Genomic DNA, 25,000 nt, shown 5'->3' with positions numbered 1-25,000 from the left:
TATAGTGTTACATTGTGTCCTGTAAGTGCTACTATGTGCTAGTTACTGCAGTATGTGGTTATCAGCTGTAAATAAACTGTAGCAGTGAGCACCATTCTCTGTATAGCGTTACATTGTGTCCTGTAAGTGCTACTATGTGCTAGTTACTGCAGTATGTGGTTATCAGCTGTAAATAAACTGTAGCAGTGAGCACCATTCTCTGTATAGCGTTACATTGTGTCCTGTAAGTGCTACTATGTGCTAGTTACATACTGCAGTATGTGGTTATCAGCTGTAAATAAACTGTAGCAGTGAGCACCATTCTCTGTATAGTGTTACATTGTGTCCTGTAAGTGCTACTATGTGCTAGTTACTGCAGTATGTGGTTATCAGCTGTAAATAAACTGTAGCAGTGAGCACCATTCTCTGTATAGCGTTACATTGTGTCCTGTAAGTGCTACTATGTGCTAGTTACATACTGCAGTATGTGGTTATCAGCTGTAAAACTGTAGTAGTGAGCACCATTCTCTGTATAGCATTACATTGTGTCCTGTAAGTGCTACTATGTGCTAGTTACTGCAGTATGTGGTTATCAGCTGTAAATAAACTGTAGCAGTGAGCACCATTCTCTGTATAGCGTTACATTGTGTCCTGTAAGTGCTACTATGTGCTAGTTACTGCAGTATGTGGTTATCAGCTGTAAATAAACTGTAGCAGTGAGCACCATTCTCTGTATAGCGTTACATTGTGTCCTGTAAGTGCTACTATGTGCTAGTTACATACTGCAGTGTTTATCAGCTGTAAATAAACTGTAGCAGTGAGCACCATTCTCTGTATAGTGTTACATTGTGTCCTGTAAGTGCTACTATGTGCTAGTTACTGCAGTATGTGGTTATCAGCTGTAAATAAACTGTAGCAGTGAGCACCATTCTCTGTATAGTGTTACATTGTGTCCTGTAAGTGCTACTATGTGCTAGTTACTGCAGTATGTGGTTATCAGCTGTAAATAAACTGTAGCAGTGAGCACCATTCTCTGTATAGTGTTACATTGTGTCCTGAAAGTGCTACTATGTGCTAGTTACATACTGCAGTATGTGGTTATCAGCTGTAAATAAACTGTAGCAGTGAGCACCATTCTCTGTATAGCATTACATTGTGTCCTGTAAGTGCTACTATGTGCTAGTTACTGCAGTATTTGGTTATCAGCTGTAAATAAACTGTAGCAGTGAGCACCATTCTCTGTATAGCGTTACATTGTGTCCTGTAAGTGCTACTATGTGCTAGTTACTGCAGTATGTGGTTATCAGCTGTAAATAAACTGTAGCAGTGAGCACCATTCTCTGTAAAACGTTACATTGTGTCCTGTAAGTGCTACTATGTGCTAGTTACATACTGCAGTATGTGGTTATCAGCTGTAAAACTGTAGTAGTGAGCACCATTCTCTGTATAGCGTTACATTGTGTCCTGTAATTGCTACTATGTGCTAGTTACATACTGCAGTGTATCAGCTGTAAATAAACTGTAGTAGTGAGCACCATTCTCTGTATAGCGTTACATTGTGTCCTGTAAGTGCTACTATGTGCTAGTTACTGCAGTATGTGGTTATCAGCTGTAAATAAACTGTAGCAGTGAGCACCATTCTCTGTATAGCGTTACATTGTGTCCTGTAAGTGCTACTATGTGCTAGTTAGTGCAGTATTTGGTTATCAGCTGTAAATAAACTGTAGCAGTGAGCACCATTCTCTGTAAAACGTTACATTGTGTCCTGTAAGTGCTACTATGTGCTAGTTACTGCAGTATGTGGTTATCAGCTGTAAATAAACTGTAGCAGTGAGCACCATTCTCTGTAAAACGTTACATTGTGTCCTGTAAGTGCTACTATGTGCTAGTTACATACTGCAGTATGTGGTTATCAGCTGTAAAACTGTAGCAGTGAGCACCATTCTCTGTATAGTGTTACATTGTGTCCTGTAATTGCTACTATGTGCTAGTTACATACTGCAGTATGTGGTTATCAGCTGTAAATAAACTGTAGCAGTGAGGACCATTCTCTGTATAGCGTTACATTGTGTCCTGTAAGTGCTACTATGTGCTAGTTACTGCAGTATGTGGTTATCAGCTGTAAATAAACTGTAGCAGTGAGCACCATTCTCTGTATAGTGTTACATTGTGTCCTGTAAGTGCTACTATGTGCTAGTTAGTGCAGTATGTGGTTATCAGCTGTAAATAAACTGTAGCAGTGAGGACCATTCTCTGTATAGCGTTACATTGTGTCCTGTAAGTGCTAGTTACATACTGCAGTATGTGGTTATCAGCTGTAAATAAACTGTAGCAGTGAGCACCATTCTCTGTATAGTGTTACATTGTGTCCTGTAAGTGCTACTATGTGCTAGTTACTGCAGTATGTGGTTATCAGCTGTAAATAAACTGTAGCAGTGAGCACCATTCTCTGTATAGCGTTACATTGTGTCCTGTAAGTGCTACTATGTGCTAGTTAGTGCAGTATTTGGTTATCAGCTGTAAATAAACTGTAGCAGTGAGCACCATTCTCTGTATAGCGTTACATTGTATCCTGTAAGTGCTACTATGTGCTAGTTACTGCAGTATGTGGTTATCAGCTGTAAATAAACTGTAGCAGTGAGCACCATTCTCTGTATAGCGTTACATTGTGTCCTGTAAGTGCTAGTTACATACTGCAGTATGTGGTTATCAGCTGTAAATAAACTGTAGCAGTGAGCACCATTCTCTGTATAGCGTTATATTGTGTCCTGTAAGTGCTACTATGTGCTAGTTTCATACTGCAGTGGTTATCAGCTGTAAATAAACTGTAGCAGTGAGCACCATTCTCTGTATAGCGTTACATTGTGTCCTGTAAGTGCTACTATGTGCTAGTTACATACTGCAGTGGTTATCAGCTGTAAATAAACTGTAGTAGTGAGCACCATTCTCTGTATAGCGTTATATTGTGTCCTGTAAGTGCTACTATGTGCTAGTTACTGCAGTATGTGTTTATCAGCTGTAAATAAACTGTAGCAGTGAGCACCATTCTCTGTATAGCGTTACATTGTGTCCTGTAAGTGCTACTATGTGCTGCTAGTTACATACTGCAGTGTTTATCAGCTTTAAATAAACTGTAGCAGTGAGCACCATTCTCTGTATAGCGTTACATTGTGTCCTGTAAGTGCTACTATGTGCTAGTTACTGCAGTATGTGTTTATCAGCTGTAAATAAACTGTAGTACTGACCACCATTCTCTGTATAGCGTTACATTGTGTCCTGTAAGTGCTACTATGTGATAGTTACTGCAGTATTTGGTTATCAGCTGTAAATAAACTGTAGTAGTGAGCACTATTTTCTGTATAGCGTTACATTGTGTCCTGTAAGTGCTACTATGTGCTAGTTACATACTGCAGTGGTTATCAGCTGTAAATAAACTGTAGTACTGACCACCATTCTCTGTATAGCGTTACATTGTGTCCTGTAAGTGCTACTATGTGCTAGTTACATACTGCAGTATGTGGTTATCAGCTGCAAATAAACTGTAGCAGTGAGCACCATTCTCCGTATAGTGTTACATTGTGTCCTGTAAGTGCTATTATGTGCTAGTTACTGCAGTATGTGGTTATCAGAGCTGTAAATAAACTGTAGCAGTGAGCACCATTCTCTGTATAGTTACATTGTGTCCTGTAAGTGCTACTATGTGCTAGTTACATACTGCAGTGGTTATCAGCTGTAAATAAACTGTAGTAGTGAGCACCATTCTCTGTATAGCGTTACATTGTGTCCTGTAAGTGCTACTATGTGCTAGTTACATACTGCAGTATGTGGTTATCAGAGCTGTAAATAAACTGTAGCAGTGATCACTATTCTCTGTATAGCGTTACATTGTGTCCTGTAAGTGCTACTATGTGCTAGTTACATACTGCAGTATATGGTTATCAGCTGTAAATAAACTGTAGCAGTGAGCACCATTCTCTGTATAGCGTTACATTGTGTCCTGTAAGTGCTACTATGTGCTAGTTACTGCAGTATGTGGTTATCAGCTGTAAATAAACTGTAGCAGTGAGCACCATTCTCTGTATAGCGTTACATTGTGTCCTGTAAGTGCTACTATGTGCTAGTTAGTGCAGTATGTGGTTATCAGCTGTAAATAAACTGTAGTAGTGAGCACCATTCTCTGTATAGTGTTACATTGTGTCCTGTAAGTGCTACTATGTGCTAGTTACTGCAGTATGTGGTTATCAGCTGTAAATAAACTGTAGCAGTGAGCACCATTCTCTGTATAGCGTTACATTGTGTCCTGTAAGTGCTACTATGTGCTAGTTACATACTGCAGTGTTTATCAGCTGTAAATAAACTGTAGCAGTGAGCACCATTCTCTGTATAGTGTTACATTGTGTCCTGTAAGTGCTACTATGTGCTAGTTACTGCAGTATGTGGTTATCAGCTGTAAATAAACTGTAGCAGTGAGCACCATTCTCTGTATAGTGTTACATTGTGTCCTGTAAGTGCTACTATGTGCTAGTTACTGCAGTATTTGGTTATCAGCTGTAAATAAACTGTAGCAGTGAGCACCATTCTCTGTATAGTGTTACATTGTGTCCTGTAAGTGCTACTATGTGCTAGTTACTGCAGTATGTGGTTATCAGCTGTAAATAAACTGTAGCAGTGAGCACCATTCTCTGTATAGTGTTACATTGTGTCCTGTAAGTGCTACTATGTGCTAGTTACTGCAGTATTTGGTTATCAGCTGTAAATAAACTGTAGCAGTGAGCACCATTCTCTGTATAGCGTTACATTGTGTCCTGTAAGTGCTACTATGTGCTAGTTACATACTGCAGTGTTTATCAGCTGTAAATAAACTGTAGCAGTGAGCACCATTCTCTGTATAGTGTTACATTGTGTCCTGTAAGTGCTACTATGTGCTAGTTACTGCAGTATGTGGTTATCAGCTGTAAATAAACTGTAGCAGTGAGCACCATTCTCTGTATAGTGTTACATTGTGTCCTGTAAGTGCTACTATGTGCTAGTTACTGCAGTATGTGGTTATCAGCTGTAAATAAACTGTAGCAGTGAGCACCATTCTCTGTATAGTGTTACATTGTGTCCTGTAAGTGCTACTATGTGCTAGTTAGTGCAGTATGTGGTTATCAGCTGTAAATAAACTGTAGCAGTGAGCACCATTCTCTGTATAGCGTTACATTGTGTCCTGTAAGTGCTAGTTACATACTGCAGTATGTGGTTATCAGCTGTAAATAAACTGTAGCAGTGAGCACCATTCTCTGTATAGTGTTACATTGTGTCCTGTAAGTGCTACTATGTGCTAGTTACATACTGCAGTATGTGGTTATCAGCTGTAAATAAACTGTAGCAGTGAGCACCATTCTCTGTATAGTGTTACATTGTGTCCTGTAAGTGCTACTATGTGCTAGTTACATACTGCAGTGGTTATCAGCTGTAAATAAACTGTAGTACTGACCACCATTCTCTGTATAGCGTTACATTGTGTCCTGTAAGTGCTACTATGTGCTAGTTACATACTGCAGTATGTGGTTATCAGCTGTAAATAAACTGTAGCAGTGAGCACCATTCTCTGTATAGCGTTACATTGTGTCCTGTAAGTGCTACTATGTGCTAGTTAGTGCAGTATTTGGTTATCAGCTGTAAATAAACTGTAGCAGTGAGCACCATTCTCTGTATAGCGTTACATTGTGTCCTGTAAGTGCTACTATGTGCTAGTTACATACTGCAGTGGTTATCAGCTGTAAATAAACTGTAGTAGTGAGCACCATTCTCTGTATAGCGTTACATTGTGTCCTGTAAGTGCTACTATGTGCTAGTTACATACTGCAGTGGTTATCAGCTGTAAATAAACTGTAGTACTGACCACCATTCTCTGTATAGCGTTACATTGTGTCCTGTAAGTGCTACTATGTGCTAGTTACATACTGCAGTATGTGGTTATCAGCTGCAAATAAACTGTAGCAGTGAGCACCATTCTCCGTATAGTGTTACATTGTGTCCTGTAAGTGCTATTATGTGCTAGTTACTGCAGTATGTGGTTATCAGAGCTGTAAATAAACTGTAGCAGTGAGCACCATTCTCTGTATAGTTACATTGTGTCCTGTAAGTGCTACTATGTGCTAGTTACATACTGCAGTGGTTATCAGCTGTAAATAAACTGTAGTAGTGAGCACCATTCTCTGTATAGCGTTACATTGTGTCCTGTAAGTGCTACTATGTGCTAGTTACATACTGCAGTATGTGGTTATCAGAGCTGTAAATAAACTGTAGCAGTGATCACTATTCTCTGTATAGCGTTACATTGTGTCCTGTAAGTGCTACTATGTGCTAGTTACATACTGCAGTATGTGGTTATCAGCTGTAAATAAACTGTAGCAGTGAGCACCATTCTCTGTATAGCGTTACATTGTGTCCTGTAAGTGCTACTATGTGCTAGTTACTGCAGTATGTGGTTATCAGCTGTAAATAAACTGTAGCAGTGAGCACCATTCTCTGTATAGCGTTACATTGTGTCCTGTAAGTGCTACTATGTGCTAGTTACTGCAGTATGTGGTTATCAGCTGTAAATAAACTGTAGCAGTGAGCACCATTCTCTGTATAGTGTTACATTGTGTCCTGTAAGTGCTACTATGTGCTAGTTACTGCAGTATTTGGTTATCAGCTGTAAATAAACTGTAGCAGTGAGCACCATTCTCTGTATAGCGTTACATTGTGTCCTGTAAGTGCTACTATGTGCTAGTTACATACTGCAGTATGTGGTTATCAGCTGTAAATAAACTGTAGCAGTGAGCACCATTCTCTGTATAGTGTTACATTGTGTCCTGTAAGTGCTACTATGTGCTAGTTACTGCAGTATGTGGTTATCAGCTGTAAATAAACTGTAGCAGTGAGCACCATTCTCTGTATAGTGTTACATTGTGTCCTGTAAGTGCTACTATGTGCTAGTTAGTGCAGTATGTGGTTATCAGCTGTAAATAAACTGTAGCAGTGAGCACCATTCTCTGTATAGCGTTACATTGTGTCCTGTAAGTGCTAGTTACATACTGCAGTATGTGGTTATCAGCTGTAAATAAACAGTAGCAGTGAGCACCATTCTCTGTATAGTGTTACATTGTGTCCTGTAAGTGCTACTATGTGCTAGTTACATACTGCAGTATGTGGTTATCAGCTGTAAATAAACTGTAGTAGTGAGCACCATTCTCTGTATAGCGTTACATTGTGTCCTGTAAGTGCTACTATGTGCTAGTTACATACTGCAGTGGTTATCAGCTGTAAATAAACTGTAGTACTGACCACCATTCTCTGTATAGCGTTACATTGTGTCCTGTAAGTGCTACTATGTGCTAGTTACATACTGCAGTATGTGGTTATCAGCTGCAAATAAACTGTAGCAGTGAGCACCATTCTCTGTATAGTGTTACATTGTGTCCTGTAAGTGCTACTATGTGCTAGTTAGTGCAGTATGTGGTTATCAGCTGTAAATAAACTGTAGCAGTGAGCACCATTCTCTGTATAGCGTTACATTGTGTCCTGTAAGTGCTAGTTACATACTGCAGTATGTGGTTATCAGCTGTAAATAAACAGTAGCAGTGAGCACCATTCTCTGTATAGTGTTACATTGTGTCCTGTAAGTGCTACTATGTGCTAGTTACATACTGCAGTATGTGGTTATCAGCTGTAAATAAACTGTAGTAGTGAGCACCATTCTCTGTATAGCGTTACATTGTGTCCTGTAAGTGCTACTATGTGCTAGTTACATACTGCAGTGGTTATCAGCTGTAAATAAACTGTAGTACTGACCACCATTCTCTGTATAGCGTTACATTGTGTCCTGTAAGTGCTACTATGTGCTAGTTACATACTGCAGTATGTGGTTATCAGCTGCAAATAAACTGTAGCAGTGAGCACCATTCTCCGTATAGTGTTACATTGTGTCCTGTAAGTGCTACTATGTGCTAGTTACTGCAGTATGTGGTTATCAGCTGTAAAACTGTAGCAGTGAGCACCATTCTCCGTATAGTGTTACATTGTGTCCTGTAAGTGCTACTATGTGCTAGTTAGTGCAGTATTTGGTTATCAGCTGTAAATAAACTGTAGCAGTGAGCACCATTCTCTGTATAGTGTTACATTGTGTCCTGTAAGTGCTACTATGTGCTAGTTACTGCAGTATGTGGTTATCAGCTGTAAATAAACTGTAGCAGTGAGCACCATTCTCTGTATAGCGTTACATTGTGTCCTGTAAGTGCTACTATGTGCTAGTTACATACTGCAGTATGTGGTTATCAGCTGTAAATAAACTGTAGCAGTGAGCACCATTCTCTGTATAGCGTTACATTGTATCCTGTAAGTGCTACTATGTGCTAGTTAGTGCAGTATGTGGTTATCAGCTGTAAATAAACTGTAGCAGTGAGCACCATTCTCTGTATAGTGTTACATTGTGTCCTGTAAGTGCTACTATGTGCTAGTTACTGCAGTATGTGGTTATCAGCTGTAAATAAACTGTAGCAGTGAGCACCATTCTCTGTATAGCGTTACATTGTGTCCTGTAAGTGCTACTATGTGCTAGTTAGTGCAGTATTTGGTTATCAGCTGTAAATAAACTGTAGCAGTGAGCACCATTCTCTGTATAGCGTTACATTGTGTCCTGTAAGTGCTACTATGTGCTAGTTACATACTGCAGTATGTGGTTATCAGCTGTAAATAAACTGTAGCAGTGAGCACCATTCTCTGTATAGTGTTACATTGTGTCCTGTAAGTGCTACTATGTGCTAGTTACATACTGCAGTATGTGGTTATCAGCTGTAAATAAACTGTGAGCTCTATTAAAGGGTGTAGTGGTGTGTTGGGTTAATAAACTATGCGCTGTGGGGGTAAAAGCTAGGGAGTCTCGAAGACGTAATCTCCCAAACTTCAAAGTGGGGGTAAAATCTGATATAATTCATCTATATGCATTTCAAATTTTACTAGAATGTCTCTTTAATAGAGCTGGATTGGATGAGACTCTTAAGCGCTTGTGCTTAATTACCCAATAAGGAAAGATAGTCTTACTATGTAGTTGGATTCAATGAAATCTATTTATTTTTAGAATTATAAATACATACAATAAAATTTAAAACAATAGAAATTGATTCTTAAAACAAATCTAACTGGTTGGCCAACCATACAGTGTGAATAAAATGATACAATATGTTTCCCAGTCCCTGTTACTTAGTGTATTATACAAACATATCTGTATATTTGAATTTTGGTTTAATTGCAGATATTTTTTATGGATTTGATATAGTGGACTTGTGAAGAAGTATGGTATCCACAAAGAATATTCGCAATATTCTTAATTACCATATTTACCATATTCGTTTGTTTAAAGCTGATCATACATAATTAAAATAGCGTCAATGGTATCAACATTAGTAACAAATAATAAAAGTGAAACAAAAATAAAGTGATACAGTAAAAATCGTATAATAAGTTATAAAAGATAAAGTCTTTCTGCCGTGATCGTTAGAGTAATTGTTGCTTTTTGTTAAAAGCGCTGTTGGGGGATAGTAGGGATAGTATGTGTGGGCGTGTTGCAACACGTTTTTGTCTAATTGCTATATATATATTGCGATTATAAGTCACTGTTAAGTAGTTTTGGTTATCTGCCCTTCACATTAACTTCCTTAGTTGGTGTAGGTATAATAAATCTTACCCATTGTTTCTTTTGGGATACTTTGTTTCTGGTCTAGTTTCTTTTTGTACCCAATTCAATCTTTACTGTGATAAATGTGGATCGGAAGCCGGGATAGCCGCTGCCGGTGTTGTAGTGGTTTCAGTATGTCGAGTTGGTTTGTCTCCGCGATTACACACACTTGGAGTAGATGCTGGGGTAATGTGGTAGTGCGCTTTAACCGTTAATCCTTTTGTCAGATGGCTGGGCTTTTTGCCCGGTTCAGGTTTTCAAAACCTCTTGAATTGTTGCGAATGTGTTCTGTTTAGATCCGTACTCTATTTGTTTAAGAGTATCCGATCTGCAGGTGTCCACAGGTTTCTTTAGGCCCAATTATTAGGTAAGGTATTTCAGTTGTTCTTGGCGGTCCTTTAAAAGGAGGACTAGGTGCTTTGAAGGTTGTTCTTGAACGCTTCAGAATATCTTTCAAGCGTATTTGTTGGTCCGTGGTTTGATGTAGTCTTGGCGGTCCACTTCGAAAGTGGACTATGAAAATGTTTAGTGTAGCAAGGAGTAGGCAACGCGTTTCAGCTGATTAATACAGCCTTTTTATCAAGCATATCCTTGCAGTTGTAAACAGTGGGTTTTTATATTCTGTGGTTTGATTCTATTGGATCCCCTAGGTAGTTGTTTCTTTACAATCTGGTGATCCTATTGGTTGTTGTGATTGGTCAGTTTATCACGGTGATGGGGGAATTTTCACTTATTTGTATCAGATGACCAAGTAAATGCATAAAACGTTATGAAAACTTGTTCCAGTAGTAAACACAAATACGAATGTATTGTTATAATAAAAACATAAATAACTTTTTGTACATCAGAGAATCTGTCCTTACAGGGTTTGTGAGTCAGTATAAGGTTTTTGGTATATGCCAATTTGCATATTTATTATGTTCTTTTTAGTCCTTTAGTGCAAGAATTCATATTTTATTGTTGGTTCAATTCTAGGGTTGGTAAATTAGAGGTTTAGTCATTTGTTTTGATGATGCAGTTTAATATAACAGTGGAATGGGAAATTTCAATTTTGCGTGTTCTTGTTTGATCTTTAGTAATCGTTTGTTAAAAAGCAGGTTTTTTATTAATAATCGTTATTTCCATTATTATTGCTTTGGTGCAAGTATATGAAACATGCATTATTGGTTCTGGAATTTTTATTCCTATTTTTGTAATTTATTTATTTTTAGTGTTCGTTCTTTTATAATCTTTTGTTGAAGAGCAGGTTAATCTTTTGGTATTCATCATTTCAATTGTATTGGTTCAAGGATATAGAACATCCATTATTTGTTGTGTATCAACCTGTTGGGTTTCTCTTCCGAATTTGGAGTGTTTGTTCTCTTTTAGCCTTTGTTGAAAGGGGGTATCATAAAACGATTTTTTAAAATTTGGTGAAATTTTGAATTGTTTATGAAGTGTTGTTATCAGATTGGGTTTTTGGTGTTGGCATGCAGGATTTTTTGTGGTTCAAGTATTCAAGAAACAGTTTAGACTGAAGTCTATATTCAGACCTTTTGGTCTTAAGGTTTGCATTTCGAAGATCCATTTTGCTTCTTTTTTAAGTAGGTTGTTTGCCTGGTTACCACCTCTTATATTTTCTTAAATTTTTTGTATAGCTGTGTAGTTGAAATAGTTTAGATTGCTGTTATTGCAAGTTCTGAAGTGTTTGGGAACTGGCAGGTCTTTATTTCTTTCTAGTTCCGATTTTTCTATTGATAATATGTGTTCCCTTATTCGTTCTTTTATCATCCTTTCCGTTTCACCTATATATTGTTTGTCACATTTTGTGCATGTTATAAGATATATTATGTTTGTGTCTGTACATCTTATAGTCTCTTTTATTTTATATTCCTTGTTTGTGATGCTGGATTTGAATGATTTAGCTTTTTTTGCATGTCTGCATGCTTTGCAGAAACCGCAGGGATAAAATCCCTGTAATGTTTCACCTTGAACTCCTTTTTGGATTTTCGGTTTGTTATGTTTTATGGTTGGAGCTAGTGAACTTTAGATTTTTGGCCTTTTTGTAAATTAATTTTGGGTTTTGTGGTAATTTTTCTCCTAAGTGTGGATCTTGTTGTAGTATTTTCCAGTGTGATTTGATAATTTTTTCTATTTCACCTCTATCCTCACTGTACTCTGTGATGAAAGGGATGAACCATTCTTTAGATTCTTCTATAGTGTTAGTTTTATCTTTGGGTTTATATTTGAGTATGTCCTTTCTGTTGGTTTTTTGTACTTGAAGTCTTTCCACTTCTATTTCTTCCTCTGTGTATCCTCTTTCTATGAATTTCTCTTTTAGTCTCTTTGATTGGATTTCAAAATCTGTGTCTTTTTTACAGTTTCTTTTGAGTCTAAGGAACTGACCCTTTGGTATATTTTGTTTCCACCGCTTGAGGTGACCACTTGTTTCGTGTATGAAGTTGTTTGCATCGACCTCTTTGAAATAGGTTTTTGTGAGAAGCTCGTTATTTTCTATGCTAATTTCTAGGTCTAGATAATGTATTTTCTCTGTACTGTAGTCTGCAGTGAATTTTAGATTAAGTTGATTGTTGTTCATATGTTCTAAGCAGGTATTTAAATCTTGTGTTGTGCCTTTCCAGACAAAGAAGAGATCATCAATAAATCTTTTATACATGATGAAATTATTTTTGAAGGGGCTCTCTTGTAGGAATTGTGTTAATAATGTATGTTCTATATCCTTGAACCAATACAATTGAAATGATGAATACCAAAAGATTAACCTGCTCTTCAACAAAAGATTATAAAAGAACGAACACTAAAAATAAATAAATTCCAAAGATAGGAATAAAAATTCCAGAACCAATAATGCATGTTTCATATACTTGCACCAAAGCAATAATAATGGAAATAACGATTATTAATAAAAAAACCTGCTTTTTAACAAACGATTACTAAAGATCAAACAAGAACACACAAAATTGAAATTTCCCATTCCACTGTTATATTAAATTGCATCATCAAAACAAATGACTAAACCTCTAATTTACCAACCCTAGAATTGAACCAACAATAAAATATGCGTTCTTGCACTAAAAAGAACATAATAAATATGCAAATTGGCATATACCAAAAACCTTATACTGACTCACAAACCCTGTAAGGACAGATTCTCTGATGTACAAAAAGTTATTTATGTTTTTATTATAACAATACATTCGTATTTGTGTTTACTACTGGAACAAGTTTTCATAACGTTTTATGCATTTACTTGGTCATCTGATACAAATAAGTGAAAATTCCCCCATCACCGTGATAAACTGAACCATCAATAGGTCACATGCTAAGGAATTACCAATCAATCAAAAGCACCGACACAACAACCAATAGGATCACCAGATTGTAAAGATACAACTACCTAGGGGATCCAATAGAATCAAACCACAGAATACAAAAACCCACTGTTTACAACTGCAAGGATATGCTTGATAAAGGCTGTATTAATCAGCTGAAACGCGTTGCCTACTCCTTGCTACACTAAACATTTTCATAGTCCACTTTCGAAGTGGACCGCCAAGACTACATCAAACCACGGACCAACAAATACGCTTGAAAGATATTCTGAAGCGTTCAAGAACAACCTTCAAAGCACCTAGTCCTCCTTTTAAAGGACCGCCAAGAACAACTGAAATACCTTACCTAATAATTGGGCCTAAAGAAACCTGTGGACACCTGCAGATCGGATACTCTTAAACAAATAGAGTACGGATCTAAACAGAACACATTCGCAACAATTCAAGAGGTTTTGAAAACCTGAACCGGGCAAAAAGCCCAGCCATCTGACAAAAGGATTAACGGTTAAAGCGCACTACCACATTACCCCAGCATCTACTCCAAGTGTGTGTAATCGCGGAGACAAACCAACTCGACATACTGAAACCACTACAACACCGGCAGCGGCTATCCCGGCTTCCGATCCACATTTATCACAGTAAAGATTGAATTGGGTACAAAAAGAAACTAGACCAGAAACAAAGTATCCCAAAAGAAACAATGGGTAAGATTTATTATACCTACACCAACTAAGGAAGTTAATGTGAAGGGCAGATAACCAAAACTACTTAACAGTGACTTATAATCGCAATATATATATAGCAATTAGACAAAAACGTGTTGCAACACGCCCACACATACTATCCCTACTATCCCCCAACAGCGCTTTTAACAAAAAGCAACAATTACTCTAACGATCACGGCAGAAAGACTTTATCTTTCATAACTTATTATACGATTTTTACTGTATCACTTTATTTTTGTTTCACTTTTATTATTTGTTACTAATGTTGATACCATTGACGCTATTTTAATTATGTATGATCAGCTTTAAACAAACGAATATGGTAAATATGGTAATTAAGAATATTGCGAATATTCTTTGTGGATACCATACTTCTTCACAAGTCCACTATATCAAATCCATAAAAAATATCTGCAATTAAACCAAAATTCAAATATACAGATATGTTTGTATAATACACTAAGTAACAGGGACTGGAAAACATATTGTATCATTTTATTCACACTGTATGGTTGGCCAACCAGTTAGATTTGTTTTAAGAATCAATTTCTATTGTTTTAAATTTTATTGTATGTATTTATAATTCTAAAAATAAATAGATTTCATTGAATCCAACTACATAGTAAGACTATCTTTCCTTATTGGGTAATTAAGCACAAGCGCTTAAGAGTCTCATCCAATCCAGCTCTATTAAAGAGACATTCTAGTAAAATTTGAAATGCATATAGATGAATTATATCTTTTGAATTGAACATATTTGGTAAAAATGCTTTTAGCAAAAGTAATCACTGTTTTAGTGTTTTTCTCGGCATGGAAAGCAATGTAAATACTGCAGCTGCTCAGATCGCTTGTATCATGTCATTATAGATAGTACAAGCACCTAAGGCTCTCTGAGCAAGTGCCATGTTTAAAATGCTGGTGCACAGAGCATATTTAAATAGACTTTTGAAACAGATATAGCTTTTATTAGTAGCATTTTGCTTATACAAGACTGAAATGCATCAATGTGGATTCCAATTTTGTCTGGAATGTCCCTTTAACTACACCAGCATTGTGATGTAAGAAACCGTTGCAAAGTCAGAATATTATTGCAGGTATCTTCTTCCTCAGCTAAACCTTCTGTATTATATACAGGCATATTTGTCATTTTCTGCAAGGTGATTGTAAAAAGGGTTTGTGTGATTGTGTTTGGTTTTAAAACTTACCTTGTTTTTTTAGTTAATCAGCAAGAAGTTTGGAAAAACAGAACACGTGCACAGACTGATGGCTGGATCAATGGCTGGTATGTTACTTATATACTGAATGGGACTTACAGCTGGTTTTGTCGTCATACTGGCAGCCGCAGTGACACCCATTCCCTGTACACTTTCAGCTAAATTGCGAGTGGCCCGCTAACTGTAATTTGCTGCTTTTTGCTTGTGACAAAAATAGAACATGTAGTAAGAGTTGAAAGTAAATGTGTCTGCTGGAGCGCAATCAAATTTGTTGGGTTAGCGTGACTTCAACGCTATGATGAATTGTTACACAAAACAAAAAATACATTTAATAGTTACTCCTATTAATACTGTCGGATAAAAATATATGAAATCTCAGGTGTTAGAGAAAAAAAGGCTGCACAGATACATCCATATACGTGTCTAAAGGAGATAGATATATATATATATATATATATATATATAGTGGTAGGGCCCTTGCAGGAATAGTCACTTCAGCATGACATAGTTTCTTTAGGCTGATTGATTTTTATTAACAATTTTAACATGGGTTTTACTTTAAATCAAACAGAAAACAAACAACCCTACTCCTCTTTAGGAGACCAACTACACATGCAGCATTTCCTTACTAACCGGTTCTGGGCAGCTAACTACACATATAGTATTTCTTTTACAAGATAAGACGAGTCCACGGATTTTATCCTTACTTATGGGATTACGCCTCCTGGTCAGCAGGAAGTGGCAAAGAGCACCACAGCAGAGCTGTATATATAGCTCCTCCCTTCCCTCCCACCCCAGTCATTCTCTTTGCCTACGTTAGTGAAAGGAAGAGGTAAAGTGAGGTGTTAGTTTAGATTCTTCTATCAAGAGGTTTTTTATTTTTAAAATGGTGCCAGTGAGTACTATTTTTCTCAGGGAGAAATAGTCAGTCAATGACTTCCCAAGAGGAGTGGAGACATTTTATTTTCTGCCCTGATGTTGATGATCTTAGCAAACGTTATCTAAGATCCATGCTGGTTCCCACAGATCGGTTGAAGGTAGTGTAAAGAAATATCTTCAGTGTGTGGAACCGTGTCATGCTACAAGCAGCATTGAGGTATGTTCAGTCATTTGCTTCTGGGGAAACTAGATATATCAGAACAGACTGACATTTATTCCCTGTACTGGGAAGGGTAATCAGTATGCACAGTGTAAAATGAAATGGTGTACCTGGAATCCCCTTTCTTTTTGTTTGCTATCAACTGTATTTTTTGTGCAGTTCACTTATACTTCAGTATACTGTGTGTGGGCTGACGCTGGGAGATGCGAATTGTTCCCCAAGGGCTATCGTTATCTGTAGAAACTTATAGCTGGTCAGGGGTGTGTGTGTGTTTAAGAGGGGCACATTGGCGGTTCTCTTTATTTGGTTTATGGGAAAACCAACATGTTTTTCTTCCCATGCGGTGTCTGTTAGACTTGAGTTACGCCCACGATGGGCGGGGCCTGGTTTCACGCACTCAGCCGCGCAGTAGTCATCCGGATCCTCGATCGGCAGCAGGTCTCTGGGCTCCGGTGTGGCCTAAGTCAGTTTGTGTATACAAGTTCACAAATAGACTTGGGAGCGCCGCTCACTGAAGATTGTGTTTTTCTGGGGGCAGGTAGGCGCCACAGGAGGTGCAAGTATCTAGGGTTTTATTAAACTTTGTGCATAGCTGAACTGGACAAATGAAGCAGTATTTGCTAGGTCTTGTATGGTGCTCCCTATTGTTGCAAAAATATTATTGCTGCAAGCAGAAACATTATTGCCTTTTATTTCAAACATTTTCCTATAAGATTTGACTTTCAAAGTTAATTATATCAAGTAAAAAAAAACCAAAAAAACCCCACCAATATTGCTGTTGCTAGTTTGTTTAACATGGCTGAACTTCAGGAAAGTACCTGTTCTATGTGTTTAGATGCCAATGTGGAACCCCCTATTACTTTTTGTCCCTCATGTACTGAAAGGGCTTTACAATGTAAAGAACAAATTTTCTTTAATGCAAGTATGTCTAAGGATGCTTCTCAGACTGATGAGAATCAGGGTATGCCGCAACTTTCTCCCCAAGCGTCACAACCTTTAACGCCCACCCAAGCAACGCCGTGTTCCTCAACCACGTCCACTTCTTTTACTCTGCAGGATATGGCTGCAGTTATGTCATCTACCCTTACAGAAGTTTTATCCAAGTTGCTAGTGTTATAGTGCAAACGCAGCAGGACAGAAGCCACTTTTGTTCCTGCGACTTCTGATGCTTTGATGGCCATCTCCGATGTACCCTCCCAGGGATCTGATTTGGGGGGGTAGGGAACTTCTGTCTGAGGGTGAACTTTCCGTCTCGGGGAGTGTGTTATCTCAGACAGACTCGGACGTCATGTCCTTCAGATTTAAGCTTGAACACCTCCGCCTGTTACTTCGGGAGGTTTTAGCGACTCTGGATGACTGACTATTGTGGTACCACCAGAGAAATTGTGTAAGATGGACAAATACTTAGAGGTTCCTTCTTATTCTGATGTTTTTCCGGTTCCTAAGAGAATTTCGGAAATTAATACGTTGGAATGGGAAAGACTGGGTATTCCGTTCTCACCTTCTCCTAATTTTAAGAAAATGTATTCTATAGCTGACACTGTTCGGGATTCTTGGCAAACAGTCCCTAAGGTGGAGGGAGCTATATCTACCCTGGCTAAGCGTACAACTATTCCTATTGAGGACAGTTGTGCTTTCAAAGATCCTATGGATAAAAAGTTGGAGGGTCTTCTAAAAAAAGCTATTTATTCATCAGGGTTTTCTATTACAACCGACGGCTTGTATTGTACCAGTTACAACTGCGGCTGCCTTTTGGTTTGACGCCTTAGAACAGTCTCTTAAGACTGAGGCTCCTTTAGAGGAAATCCTAGATAGAATTAAGGCCCTTAAGCTGGCTAATTCTTTTATTACAGATGCCGCCTTTCAGATCGCCAAGCTGGCGGCTAAGAATGCAGGATTTGCCATTTTAGCGCGTAGAGCTTTATGGTTAAAATCTTTGTCTGCTGATGTGTCCTCTAAATCAAAGCTTTTGGCTATACCTTTCAAAGGAAAGACCCTATTCGGGCATGAATTGAAAGAAATCATTTCTGACATTATGGGAGGTAAGGGTTATCTCCTACCTCAGGATAAAGCAGCTAAACAAAGGGGTAAACAGAATCATTTTCGTTCCTTTCGAAATTTCAAGGGAGTCCCTTCTTCTTCTGCTAAGCAGGAAGGGAATTTTGCACAAGCCAAGTCCATCTGGAGACCCAACCAGGCTTGGAACAAGGGTAAACAACCAAGGAAGCCCGCTGCTGCTCCCAAAACAGCATGAAGGGGCAGCCCCCAATCCGGGACCGGATCTAGTAGGGGGCAGACTTACTCTCTTTGTCCAGGCTTGGATAAGATGTTCAGGATCCCTGGACACTGGAAATCGTGTCCCAAGGGTATCAACTGGAATTCAAAAATTCTCTCCCAAGGGGGAGGTTTCTTCTTTCACGATTGTCTGTAGACCAGATAAAAAGAAAGGCGTTCTTATGTTGTGTTAAAGACCTCTACTATGGGAGTCATTCATCCCGTTCCAATACAGGAACAGGGGCAGGGGTTTTACTCAAATCTTTTCGTGGTTCCCAAAAAAGAGGGAACGTTCTGACCCATTTTAGATCTCAAGAGTCTCAACAAGTTTCTCAGAGTTCCATTTTTCAAGATGGAGACTATTCTGACAATTCTTCCATTGATCCAGGAGGGTCAATATATGACTACTGTGGACTTGAAGGATGCATATCTTCATATTCCTATCCACAAAGATCATCGCCAGTTCCTAAGGTTCGCCTTCCTGGACAAACATTTTCAGTTCGTGGCTCTTCCCTTCGGGTTGGCCACAGCACCCAGGATCTTCACGAAGGTTCTAGGGTCTCTACTGGCGGTTCTCAGACCGCGGGGCATTGCAGTGGCGCCTTATCTGGACGATATTCTGATCCAGGTGTCGTCTTATCAACTGACAAAATCTCATACAGAGGGCAAATCTCATAAAATGCAATTTATTACAATTTATATATAAAAAATGTGTGGCCGCAGTCTAGGAATAAGTACAGTAAAACATTTTTTATTTACTTATTCCTAGACTGCAGCCACACAATTTTTTATATATAAATTGTAATAAATTGTATTTTATGAGATTTGCTATCTTGCACTTTATAACAGCAGCATTCATCCTATTTAGCTTGTAGCGCTCCCTTCCATTCCTTATCTCTACTGTATCTCTCAGTCTGCTAGGGGACTTTTTTGGAGGAGAGTTTTAATACCCTATAGCGCTTGGTATACTACATCCTTACTCTATCTAAAATCTCATACAGATATGGTTCTGTCCTTTCTGAGGACTCACGGGTGGAAGGTGAATCTAGAAAAGAGTTCACTAATAGATTCTATATCCATGAAGATTTTCTTGACGGAAGTCAGAAAGTTAAAGATTCTGAATACATGCCGAGCCCTTCATTCCAATCCTCGGCCATCAGTGGCTCAGTGCATGGAGGTAATTGGATTGATGGTGGCGGCAATGGACATCATTCAGTTTGCTCGTTTTCATCTCAGACCGCTACAACTGAGCATGCTCAGGCAGTGGAATGTAGATTATGCAAATTTTTCTCCTCAGATAGATCTGGATCAGGAGACAAGAGACACTCTTTGGTGGTTGTCGCCGGATCATCTGTCCCAAGGGACGTGCTTCCGCAGACCCTCATGGGTAATGGTGACAACGGACGCCAGTCTACTAGGTTGGGGCGCAGTCTGGAATTCCCTGAAGGCTCAGGGTGTGTGAACTCAGTCGGAGTCTATACTTCTTCCAATCAATATTCTGGAATTGAGAGCAATATTCAATGCACTTCAGGCTTGGCCTCAGTTGGCTTCGGCCAAATTCATCCGGTTTCAGTCAGACAACATCACGACTGTGGCTTACATCAATCATCAGGGAGGAACAAGGAGTTCCTTAGCGATGACAGAAGTATCCAAGATAATTCGGTGGGCGGAGGCTCACTCTTGTTATCTGTCAGCAATCTACATCCCAGGAGTGGACAACTGGGAAGCGGATTTTTTGAGCAGACAGACGTTTCATCCGGGGGAATGGGAACTCCATCCAGAGGTCTTTGTCACTCTGATTCTCAGATGGGGCAGACCGGAGCTGGATCTTATGGCATCTCGTCAGAACGCCAAGCTCCCGAGATATGGATCCAGGTCCAGGGATCCTCAGGCCGCACTGATCGATGCCTTGGCAGTGCCTTGGTCATTCAACCTAGCTTATATGTTTCCACAGTTTGCTCTCCTTCCCCGGGTGATTGCTTGGATCAAACAGGAGAGGGCTTCAGTGATTCTCATCGCTCCTGCGTGGCCTTGCAGGACTTGGTATGCCGATCTGGTGGACATGTCCTCTCTTCCACCATGGAAGCTTCCATTGAGGCAGGACCTTCTCATTCAGGGACCCTTCCATCATCCAAATCTAGTTTCTCTGCAGCTGACTGCTTGGAGATTGAACGCTTGATTTTATCTAAGCGAGGGTTCTCTGATTCGGTCATTGATACTTTGATTTAGGCATGTAAGCCTGTTACCAGAAAGATTTACCATAAGATATGGCGTAAATATCTTTATTGGTGCGAATCCAAGGGCTACTCATGGAGTAGGGTTAGGATTCCCAGGATTTTATCTTTTCTCCAAGAAGGATTGGAGAAAGCGTTGTCAGCAAGTTCCTTAAAGGGACAGATTTCTGCTTTGTCTATTTTGCTACACAAACGTCTGGCAGATGTTCAAGATGTTCAATCTTTTTGTCAGGCTCTGACTAGAATCAAGCCTGTGTTTAGACCAATTGCTCCACCTAGGAGTTTGAATTTAGTTCTTCAGGTTCTTCAAGGGGTTCCGTTTGAACCCATGCATTCCATAGATATTAAGTTATTATCTTGGAAAGTTTTATTTTTGGCTGCTATTTCTTCTGCTCGCAGAGTTTCTGAGCTTTCAGCTTTACAATGAGATTCTCCTTATCTTATTTACCATTCTTATAAGGTGGTGTTACGTACCAAACCTGGTTTCCTTCCTAAGGTTGTTTCTAATAAGAATATTAATCAGGAAATTGTTGTTCCTTCCTTGTGTTCTAATCCTTCTTCTAAGAAGGAACGTCTGTTACACAACTTGGACGTGGTCCGCGCCCTGAAGTTTTATTTACAGGCGACTAAAGAATTTCGTCAATCATCTTCATTATTTGTTGTTTTTTCTGGAAAACGTAGGGGCCAGAAAGCTACGGCTACCTCTCTTTCTTTTTGTATATAGATATCAAACCAAACATAAATTCGTATGCTGTATGATATCCTCTAGGAGGTTCTAAGTAACGTATAATATAAAATGTTACAACAATCTAGTCTTCAAGGTTAAGTGATATCTATATCAATGAATATAACAGTATACATATAAAAAAAAAAAATTATAATAAAAAAGTTAATAAAAAAATATGTACAAAATCGTAATGGTACACAGTGTCAGTCCCAAAAAATCCCACAGTGTGTGGAAACAACCAGTCTACACCAGAATTTTTATTGTTTTAAAAGATAGATAATCCCTTTATTACCCATTTCCCAGTTTTGCATAACCAACACGGTTATAATAATATACTTTTAACCTCTGTGATTACCTTGTATCTAAGCCTCTGCAAACTGCCCCTTTTTTCAGTTCTTTTGACAGACTTGCAGTCTAGCCAATCAGTGCCTGCTCCCAGATAATTTCCCATACACGAGCACAGTGTTATCTATATGAAATACGGGAACTAACACCCTCTAGTGGTGAAAAACTGTTAAAATACAATCTGAAAGAGGTGGGCTTCAAGGTCTAAGAAATTAGCATATGAACCTCCTAGGTTAAGCTTTCAACTAAGAATACCAAGAGAACAAAGCAAAATTGGTGATAAAAGTAAATTGGAAAATTGTTTAAAATGACATGCTCTATCGGAATCATGAATGTTTATTTTGGCCTAGACTGTCCCTTTAATGTTCAGGTTTCCAGCGAAGAAAAGGTCCCAAAAATAAGAATGTAGTATAGAGGTTGTTTGTGGGCAGCTCTCTAACTTCGATCAGAAGAAGGCAATCTGTTAAGGGAACACACATGGATAGAGGCGCCAATTGTGCAGATCAAAGATGCATCTCAGGAGATCAATGCAGAAAATATACACAGGGTACTCACTTGTAGGAAAGGCAATCAATCATGCCCATAGAGACAGGCTGGATTTCTGCATCAGTCCAGCTAGCTGATTGGTATCCAAAAGGCAGCTCCAGGGTGCAGGAAACCAGCAGACGATAAATACACACTAACCAAATAGGTGTATAGACAGGAGACCAAGATCAGGGATTAGTGCCCTATAGGTAGCGTAGCTCCAGGGTGCAGGAAACCAGCAGACGATAAATACACACTAACCAAATAGGTGTATAGACAGGAGACCAAGATCAGGGATTAGTGCCCTATAGGTAGCGTAGCTCCAGGGTGCAGGAAACCAGCAGACGATAAATACACACTAACCAAATAGGTGTATAGACAGGAGACCAAGATCAGGGATTAGTGCCCTATAGGTAGCGTAGCTGCAAGAGATACTGAACACTGAGACGTTATTTAAAACTTGTTTAAAAAACACAACTCATATTTGTGCCAGTAAAAACTTGTTTAAAAAACACAACTCATATTTGTGCCAGTAAAAACTTGTTTAAAAAACACAACTCATATTTGTGCCAGTAAAAACTTGTTTAAAAAACACAACTCATATTTGTGCCAGTAAAAACTTGTTTAAAAAACACAACTCATATTTGTGCCAGTAAAAACTTGAGCAGGTGGAGAAACAATGCAACGCGTTTCTCAGTAAGAACTGTTTCATCAGGCATGTTTAACACATATTTTTCTGTCCTTAAATAGGACTACGCTATTATGTTATGAGGGGGGAGGGATTATTAGACCGGTTGGTAGCATAGTCCTATTTAAGGACAGAAAAATATGTGTTAAACATGCCTGATGAAACAGTTCTTACTGAGAAACGCGTTGCATTGTTTCTCCACCTGCTCAAGTTTTTACTGGCACAAATATGAGTTGTGTTTTTTAAACAAGTTTTTACTGGCACAAATATGAATTGTGTTTTTTAAACAAGTTTTTACTGGCACAAATATGAGTTGTGTTTTTTAAACAAGTTTTTACTGGCACAAATATGAGTTGTGTTTTTTAAACAAGTTTTTACTGGCACAAATATGAGTTGTGTTTTTTAAACAAGTTTTTACTGGCACAAATATGAGTTGTGTTTTTTAAACAAGTTTTTACTGGCACAAATATGAGTTGTGTTTTTTAAACAAGTTTTAAATAACGTCTCAGTGTTCAGTATCTCTTGCAGCTACGCTACCTATAGGGCACTAATCCCTGATCTTGGTCTCCTGTCTATACACCTATTTGGTTAGTGTGTATTTATCGTCTGCTGGTTTCCTGCACCCTGGAGCTACGCTACCTATAGGGCACTAATCCCTGATCTTGGTCTCCTGTCTATACACCTATTTGGTTAGTGTGTATTTATCGTCTGCTGGTTTCCTGCACCCTGGAGCTGCCTTTTGGATACCAATCAGCTAGCTGGACTGCTGCAGAAATCTGTCTCTATGGGCATGATTGATTGCCTTTCCTACAAGTGAGTACCCTGTGTATATTTTCTGCATTGATCTCCTGAGATGCATCTTTGATCTGCACCATTGGCGCCTCTATCCATGTGTGTTCCCTCTCTTTTTGGCTGATGAGTATCATCCGTCTGGCATATGAGACTGCTGGACAGCAGCCTCCTGAAAGAATTACAGCTCATTCTACTAGGGCTGTGGCTTCCTCATGCGCATTTAAAAATGATGCTTCTGTTGAACAGATTTGCAAGGCTGCAACTTGGTCGTCTCTTCACACTTTTTTTTTTTTTTAAATTTGATACTTTTGCCTCGTCCAAGGCTGTTTTTGGGAGAAAGGTTCTTAAGGCAGTGGTGCCTTCCGTTTAGGTTCCTGTCTTGTCCCTCCCTTTCATCCGTGTCCTATAGCTTTGGTATTGTATCCCATAAGTAAGGATGAAATCTGTGGACTCGTCATATCTTGTGAAAGATAAGGAAATTTATGCTTACCTGATAAATGTATTTCTTTTACGATATGACGAGTCCACGGCCCACCCTGTCATTTCTAAGACAGGTATTTATTTTTTGTTAAACTTCAGTCACCTCTGCACCTTTGGCTTTTCCTTTCTCTTCCTAACTTCGGTCGAATGACTGGAGTGGGAGGGAAGGGAGGAACTATTTAACAGCTCTGCTGTGGTGCTCTTTGCCTCCTCCTGCTGACCAGGAGGCGTAATCCCATAAGTAAGGATGAAATCCTTGGACTCGTCATATTGTAAAAGAAATAAATTTATCAGGTAAGCATAAATTTCCTTTTCCTTACTAACCAGTAGTGGGCAGCTAACTACACATATAGTATTTCCTTACTAACCAGTAGTGGGCAGCTAACTACACATATAGTATTTCCTTACTAACCAGTAGTGGGCAGCTAACTACACATATAGTATTTCCTTACTAACCAGTAGTGGGCAGCTAACTACACATAGTATTTCCTTACTAACCAGTAGTGGGCAGCTAACTACACATAGTATTTCCTTACTAACCAGTAGTGGGCAGCTAACTACACATATAGTATTTCCTTACTAACCAGTAGTGGGCAGCTAACTACACATATAGTATTTCCTTACTAACCAGTAGTGGGCAGCTAACTACACATATAGTATTTCCTTACTAACCAGTAGTGGGCAGCTAACTACACATATAGTATTTCCTTACTAACCAGTAGTGGGCAGCTAACTACACATATAGTATTTCCTTACTAACCAGTAGTGGGCAGCTAACTACACATATAGTATTTCCTTACTAACCAGTAGTGGGCAGCTAACTACACATATAGCATTTCCTTACTAACCAGTAGTGGGCAGCTAACTACACATATAGCAT

At 38.8% G+C, this 25,000-nt stretch overlaps 1 protein-coding gene across 1 annotated transcript in view; it reads left to right on the top strand.

The window, feature by feature from the left end:
* Positions 1-25,000, top strand: part of SLC25A16 (solute carrier family 25 member 16) — a gene marked incomplete in the record, with an annotated part of 246,804 nt that overhangs the window by 75,968 nt on the left and 145,836 nt on the right. Inside the window, 1 exon segment of the mRNA XM_053691840.1 lies at positions 14,961-15,024. Within this exon segment, the coding sequence (XP_053547815.1) occupies positions 14,961-15,024 (64 nt within the window).

Source organism: Bombina bombina, chromosome 9 (genome assembly GCF_027579735.1).
Source record: "Bombina bombina isolate aBomBom1 chromosome 9, aBomBom1.pri, whole genome shotgun sequence".
In the NCBI taxonomy this organism is placed as follows: Eukaryota; Metazoa; Chordata; class Amphibia; order Anura; family Bombinatoridae; genus Bombina; species Bombina bombina.
The sequence above is the reverse complement of the archived record's forward strand: the minus strand, read 5'-3'. Positions and strand labels throughout refer to the sequence as shown.